Source organism: Stegastes partitus, unplaced genomic scaffold (genome assembly GCF_000690725.1).
Source record: "Stegastes partitus isolate 25-593 unplaced genomic scaffold, Stegastes_partitus-1.0.2 Scaffold1986, whole genome shotgun sequence".
Taxonomy (NCBI): domain Eukaryota; kingdom Metazoa; phylum Chordata; class Actinopteri; family Pomacentridae; genus Stegastes; species Stegastes partitus.
In genome coordinates, this window is record NW_007579717.1 from 93,350 (window position 1) to 101,019 (window position 7,670).

The following is a 7,670-nucleotide window of genomic DNA, read 5'->3' on the forward strand; positions in this document are numbered from 1 at the left end:
GAAAAACCTGAGGATCATTTTCAACAAAGCAGTTGTTGCTGAGTACTTTGGCGTAATCCAGTAATTAACAACAAAAAACCTTCCATTTTCAGAAATCAATACTTCTACTATTTGCACTATTGTGTCATATTACTATAGTTCTGTCATATCCAGAAGTTTGGTAGTGCATAAAAATCTGACTGCCACCAATAATTTTCACTGTAGCTTCACAGTTGAAACGCTCACTTTTTAAAGATATTTTGATCATAAATTCATTGAAAATATTTTAAGAGAATGTTTTAATATTAATGGAAGATGTATAAAAAAAAACCTGTAAGATGCAGAACAGTTGTGCCACAAAATCGGTTCTTAAGAAACTTTGAAATTGTGAAAAGGGGATTCTAACTAGAACTTTGAGGATGTGCAGCTTAACATTGACTGTAGATAATTGAGATGCTACACTCATCATTTCACTCCTCTCAAACTGTGTCTGAAGAGAAGTGGAGGAAATCATCTACTATTACCATGTTAAAATAGAACAGCCTGACGTACCTGTTCAGACAGTTTCAACAAACTTCACACCTTGAGTTGTGGGTGAGATTAAATAGCTTGAAGTCCATTTGACTTCTACTTAAACACTAATGACAGCTTACCTTATACTGATGGAACAAACAGCTCCAAGGCCATTTAGATGGAATCAATATCACAGAGAAAGCCAAATGTGCTCTTCTCTGGTTTAACTTGTTCAGGAAGATTTTGTTGTTCCAGGATTGACAGGAGGACGTTCTGTAATGGAGATAGACATCCTGTCACAGTAAATATGTGTCATTAGGACTGAATGACTCACCTGTAAACAAACTTAAATAGCTTCGTCTCTCTGGTAAAGCTATACCCGTTTCATTTGTGTCTTAATTTGTAATTGTATGGGAGTACAATAAATTTCTATTTTATGGAAGTAAATAAGATGCGCCTCTATATTTGTACACATTTGTATTCCAACACTGTTTATAATTCTGTACTCCTGTTACTGCACTGTGTCTAACATTTTACTAACAAGTCCTGTTGGCATGTTTCCCAATAAAAGCCAAAGACGACACAGATACTAACAACAGAAGGGAGGACGAAGCTACCACCATGTGACCGTCTAGTCNACACAGAGATCAAGCAGAGTGTCTCCAAACTGACTGAGGAGGTGAGTGCTAACATCTGCCAGAAGGATCTGATTTCGTTCTAGATACGTTCGGACAAAGTGCTACGAATATTTTCAGCAAGGAGTTTTCTTTTAGCTCCTAGAACGGTCTTAACATTCAGAGGATGTTATAGAGGCCTCAGATATCGTCTGTAAAACGTTCCCATAATGAGATACTTTAGCAAGGTGGAACATTCTGCCTGCAGTGTTCTGGAGATGTTGTTGAGAGAACACATTGTAAAACGTTCTTCTATGAAACATTCTCACAATGTTCCGTGATAACAAAAAAAAGATGTTCTCAAACCAACATTCAAGAAAGTTTTCCAGATGTTATCAAGGCCTCAGGTGACAGAAGGGTTTTTATAACATTCCAGTAATGTGATATATTAAAGGGAGAACAATTTGCTGTTTGTTGAGGGAACACATCATAGAACATTCTTCTATGAGACCTTTCAACAATGCTAAAAAAAGGGAGGATGTTCTTACTGTTAACATTCCAAAATGTTTTCAAGATGTTATCGAAGCCTCAGATGATATTCAACTCTTTTGAATTTGTTTTCATACTTGTTTCCTCTCTGTTCTGTGTCAATTTTGCCTGCAGTTCAGCGTAAAACTGATTTTTTTCTAACCTGACTGTTGCTCACAGTTGAATCAATACTGGCTATGTGCAGAATTTTTAGATTTTTTTTACAAGGTCTGCTTAGAACAAGCAGCTTATTTTTTCTAATGAAACATAGAATAAAGAGATTGTGATGAAATATCCTGATTTTAATATGTGATGTAGCTTATAGGTGGTTATTTTTCTGATGGAATCACGCAGCACAGATGAGTAGTTGAAAGATTGTTGAAATGTTAACAATCCTGATTGTTTTTCTGTCTGCAATTTCTAGCTCTGATAATGTCTGTTATTATTTAAGACTCCCTGCTTTTTGGAATTCAGACCCATCTGACCCACTTTTTGATACATTTTACAAGTGATAACTGTTAAAACAGCAGATTTAGAGGGTTTGTTCAGCTTTAGCAGAGGTACAAACTCTTTAAATACTTTTACAATAAAAATGTTTAATACGAGGACACAGCAGAGTCTAATTAGGTGTTAACGTGTCTCTCTCCTCCATACAGATGAACAGTCTCTCTAAACAAGTCTCCACACTCAGTCAGGAGCTGCAGGAAATGACACGCCTGCTGAAGCCCCTCCTCCAACCAGCACCGCAGCCCGTCCTGATGACCATGATGCCCAACCTGACCCCGCCTCCCAGCAGCGCCAGCCAGTTGTCATCGAGCTGCCTGGTGCCGCCGCCCACCACCACGCCCTGCTTCCTGCAGAGACCCGACACTCGCTCCCTGTTGGACAGCGGAGACATCGAGGGAGTGGATTTGCCAGGATGCCTTCTCCCGACTCCTCATTCACCACAAAGGCCTAATTCATCTCCTCCAGCGTCGGTGCAGCCCCTGTCCAACCCCTCAGGGGGCAGCATCACGAGGCCCAGCCTTCCCTCACCTGAGGAAGGACTTCCAGAGGGGTCCCCGGCCCCCCGAAGCCTCCACGCCTCCTCCAGTAACGGGATATTTGTTCCCTCGCTGCAGGACCAGCCTCCCCTGGCCTCCCACACCCCATCGCCTTCCCTCTCCTTCTCCCTGTCCCTCACCTCCTCGCCGTCCCTCTCCCCCTGCCAGGGTCCTCACCTGTCCAGGCCCGGCAGCTGTGCCAGCAGAGGCCTGCTGCCCCCGCCTCCCTCCCAGGACGCCCCTCGTCCCCCGCCCTCCCACTGCTCGGCTCCCCCGTCCCTCACGTCCTCCCCTGGAGCTCATCGGCGGAGACCTTCCCCGTCCGTCCCCGTCGTGTCCACCTCCAGCTCCGTCCACCCCTCCACCGTCTCCCTGCCACTGTGTCTGGACTTTGCGAGAAAAGATACCCAGACTTGGTGTAACTCCCAGCAGCACCACAGGGGGGAGGGGAGAGATGCCGCTCGCCCCCAGGAGCTGGAGATGCAGGAGTGGGGGAGGCAGGTGGAGGAGGGGAGGTCATCCACGGAGCACATCAGCTTCATCGACGAAGAGGAGCCGGCATTATGAGAGACAGAGTAGCAGAGAGCGGAAGAGGTCGGGTCGGAGCAGGGAAGCAGACAGCTGGTTCACTTCACACAGGCAGGAAAACACACCTGGGAGCCTGAGACACGACGCCAGCTGTCCGCACATCAGCCCAACAATGCTTTTCTATACCGACCAACCACAGCAGCACAAATTGTCTTACAGTATCAACAGTTCAGTAGCACGAGAGTCGATCCTGCAGCTACCAGGACACACAGGACCAGAGCACATCTTTGTATCCGGTTCAAATTTAGCTCTTTACAGCTAACTGAACACACAATGTTGCTTTTTGATCCCAGTACGGATGTCTTCTCCTCTTCAAAGGGCAGGTAGAGGCACCTGGTTGCAGACAAGATGGCGAACCTTCACAGTTGACATGAAAACAGTGGAAGTTGGTCTTCTTCGAATAGTTCCTGCATTGTGCATCTTCTCCAAGATACAGATTAAACCCTCAGAAGTCAAGCAGCTTTTCTGCATTTTAAAGCTACTGTCGCATTTTTACTCACTGTGGGCTCATTTTTCACTGCAATACATAGTCCTGCACTTCTATTGAAACAGAACAACAACGGCTAATAGAAGAGAATTGGGATGATTCCAGGTTTTTCAATTTTTCAATTTTAAATAAATCGACAAAATTCAGCATTCATTCTTTCTTATTTTATGACTTATGGCATTATAACTGTGCCGTACTGCACAAAAGAAAATTCTGAGTTCTCTCTACTTCTAGTCATGATTGTGTTGTTTCCATTGAGGTGCAGGACTTCATGTTGCACTAAAAAATGAGCCAAACAGTGAGAAAAAAACGCCTAGAAACCGCTTTTCCAGAAGGTTGATAAATTGTTTCATTAATAATTTTGATTTAAATTTTACACAAAACACTTAAAGGAATTTGTGAACTAAATTTTAACATTTTACCATTTTTAAAATATGTCCTATCTGCACACATAGTTAATAATATTGCCTTTAATAAGTTTTAAGCTGAGTCTATTGACTTTTAAAGTATATTCATAATGTATAAACTGTATATATTTCTTAAAAATCTGTGTGCTGCTTGACAGGTAAAACAAACAAAAAAAAATCAGCATAAAGAAGACCAACTTCAACTGCTGAGATCATTACTTAGAGTTTTGATTTTAGTCCCTTGCAGACGCAGACAGACAGCTGGGGACTCCATGGACGCCTAATTACTGTTGTTATACGACTTTCTAGCCTGCGGGAGTCTAACTTGCAGAACCTTTTTCCATACATGCACAGCACTTCGTACATATGTATTCTGTGCATGCACACGACTGCAGAACACCATTGGGCTTGCAGCACACAAATTTCAGACATCTGCGTAGACTTTACGAGGTGATCAAATCAATATTTGCCAATTCATGGTTTCTGCATCACGGAGTTAACTGAACTGTAGCGCTGTCAGTGATTATTCCTGAGGTGTGTCAAGCACAGGCGAGCAGACACAACACAGGATTTCTGGAGAATTTACAGCATCATACTGTGTTTGCGCTCTGTTGACGGAAAGCATGTAGGTACGAGGGTTGATCAAAAATTTGCGAGACCGTTCCCGTGCGTGCAACATGTGCAAGCAATAACTGTCAGGAGTCTGGTTGCTGCAAGACATCATGCTGTCAACATCAAGACATGTGTTACCCAATTTTTTGTGACCACTGGCTCAAACTTTCGAAGAGAGCATCACATTTTGCGTCAGTCAGCAGGAGGACGATCTAACAACTTTCATGCGGAGGATCATCATGGTGACCAGAGATGAGTTTGCAGCCACCACCAAGAGAAGAAACAGCAGACTTCACAGAAGAGCAGCTCAGGCACATCAGGAGGACAGCTTTCTTCAACATTTATATGGTTTTACAACAGAAATGTATCTGCCAGCACTGGACGTTTAAAACAGATTCTACTGAAATGTAATGACGTATCTGAGGGAGAACATTAAAACAACCTAAACAGTGGTTGCTTCAATGTGATGTACACCTGAGTTTGATAGTTATGGACTGATTTTTTTGGCCCCAACAACAAAAATTGTCCCTCTCTACCCAACCTACTCAGCAGATTTGCCTCCCTGCAACTTCCCCAAAATGAAATTCAAGTTGAAGGGTCTCCAGTTTGACACAGTTAAGAAGCTTCAGTGCTCATTGCAGATGGTGCTTCACGTTTGCATATCAGAACTTCAGGTTACAAGTGTTGCAGCAGCACTGGAAGCTGAGCAGAGCTGCACAAGGAGACAACTTCAACGTGGATGGCCACCAAGTTTAACTCAGGTTTTTGGTATTTTTTTGACAGTCTTGGAACTTTTTGATCAACTCTCGTACTTCGATTACTATTTCCTAATGATGAATTATTAAGCTCTGGCTGACGGAGAATCTGCTCATACAGCCTCTCCTCAGAAGTATTTGTTTTAAGCATCATTTGTATTCTAGCGCATTTGCAGTGTGCTCAGATTTTGAGCTGTACATGGACATCCTCAAAGGGTTCTGTGTTGATCTGGGGAACTTGCGTCATGCGTAACCTTTCGAACACACTTAAAAAACATGAACTGGCCTGTAGAGAGGTGCCGCCATAGTCTGCCATCTTGTCAGCAACCAGGTCCTCTTGGTACAAACACATATCTCAGCGAGAAACACGTCTTTACCCTAACCAGATATTTCGAGCCACCGCGCTGGGACTGGGAATGTAAGCTCTTCGTTCAGTCTCAGTCACATAAGATCACTTCACCTGAAAAAGCCAGTTTGCTTCATCGGTGGGAAACTCACACAGCTGACATCCAATCATCTCCTCCTCCGAGTCATACACGCCTCATCGCTCTTGTTTTCAGAAAAAAGATGTTTGAATAGGTTTTAACTTCTGACAAATATATCCACATTTTCTTTCCCTGTATCAGACGTGTACAGTGCAGTCAACAGAGGGAGCAGCATTGCCTCCATTCGAAGGTGGACCTAAAAGTTCAGCTGGGTTGTATGCCAAAGAGAAAAAGAACGAAAATGTGGAGAATAGCCAATATCATAAAGAGCACCCTTATATCACTGTTTATCACCATCATGACTGTTTACAACCAGCCTATCAGATTGTATATCAGACTCCCACACCATCCCTGAGCTTTAGCCATCCAGCCATTCGTGCCTTCTCCATACAAAGACATCCCTGACGTCCCTTGTAACTGCAGGCAAGCATTTGGATCAAAATTTACATAGAAAGCCATCAGTGTCACCTATGGAGAACACTTGCACCTTTATCTAAAGTGTAACTAATTTATTTATTTATCTAGGCTGTGTATTTATTTATTTTTGTCGGAGAAAGCGGTGAGGAAATATGTTGCACGTCTGGGAGATGGAAGAGAAACAAGCTGAGGAGGAAGGTTTACTTTACTAACTGGATGCACTCCAACCTGAGAAGCTGAAGCCCCTTTCAGACATTTGATACATAACACTGCTGCTTCATTGGTGTATGAAGTGATGTAGTTCTGTTATTTAGACACAAGTCACGTTTTATGTACCTCACTACATCATTCAAACAAATCCACCATAGCTCCTGATCCATCCCATCTCCATGTCGGGGATCATTGATAAGTTCTAAGTAATTAATGAAGTTAATGCTGTCGTTCCACATGCATAAATGCAGCAACTCTTGTAGATTCTGCTGCATCCTGGGGCTGTGGGTATTTATTCAACTCAGAGGAAATAGTCCTAAACAGCTGGACACAACAAACTGAACCTCAGTTCCTGTTTGTCAAAGCTTGGACTACAGTGATTATTGGTGAATCTAATTAATCAGACCAGTTACAGACTCTGTTTCTATCACAGTGAAGTTTTACTGGTGTTTCACTTTGTAATGGAAGTGAAATTATTAAGAAAAGTACATAAGAAATGTGTTTAGGGATTTTTGAAACTGTGTTGGATCTATTGACATTTCTCTTTCAACAAGATGATAAATGCGATAAGTTGTGTGAAGCAATTTAGGGAAGGATTTTTCTGCATTTCAGAACCAAAGTTAGTCCAAAAGCATCTTTCCCATTTACTTTGCTCCACCGTTGCACATCTATTACAAAATGAAATGCCCATCAAAACACTTTAATTCTGTGAAGACAGAGTCTGCAACAGGTCAGATTAGTGACAGTCTCCAATAATTAATGCAGTGAAGGTTTTGACTAAATGCAGCTAAAGTTGAGTTTGTTGGTTCCAGCTGTTTTTAGGGCTTATTCCTCTGAATACCTGCAGCATCAGCATCTCCAATGAAGCTCATATGTAAACGGTGGTAAAGTAGTCCTTAGATTATCATCACATGGATGGAATTTTCAGTGTTTAGGAAATCATAAATAAACTAAACTAATATTAGCAGTTTGGATTTAGTCTTTTATTTCTTGGTGTATTTTAATGTATTATACATCATTATTCTTGTGTAT

At 42.2% G+C, this 7,670-nt stretch overlaps 1 protein-coding gene across 1 annotated transcript in view; it reads left to right on the forward strand.

The window, feature by feature from the left end:
• Nucleotides 1-3,244, forward strand: part of kcnh3 (potassium voltage-gated channel, subfamily H (eag-related), member 3) — a 74,654-nt gene extending 71,410 nt beyond the window's left edge. Inside the window, exons 13-14 of the mRNA XM_008303349.1 lie at nucleotides 1,128-1,171; nucleotides 2,291-3,244. Coding sequence (XP_008301571.1) covers nucleotides 1,128-1,171; nucleotides 2,291-3,244 — 998 coding nt within the window. The remainder of the gene's footprint in view (nucleotides 1-1,127; nucleotides 1,172-2,290) is intronic.
• The last annotated feature ends 4,426 nt before the right edge of the window (nucleotides 3,245-7,670 follow it).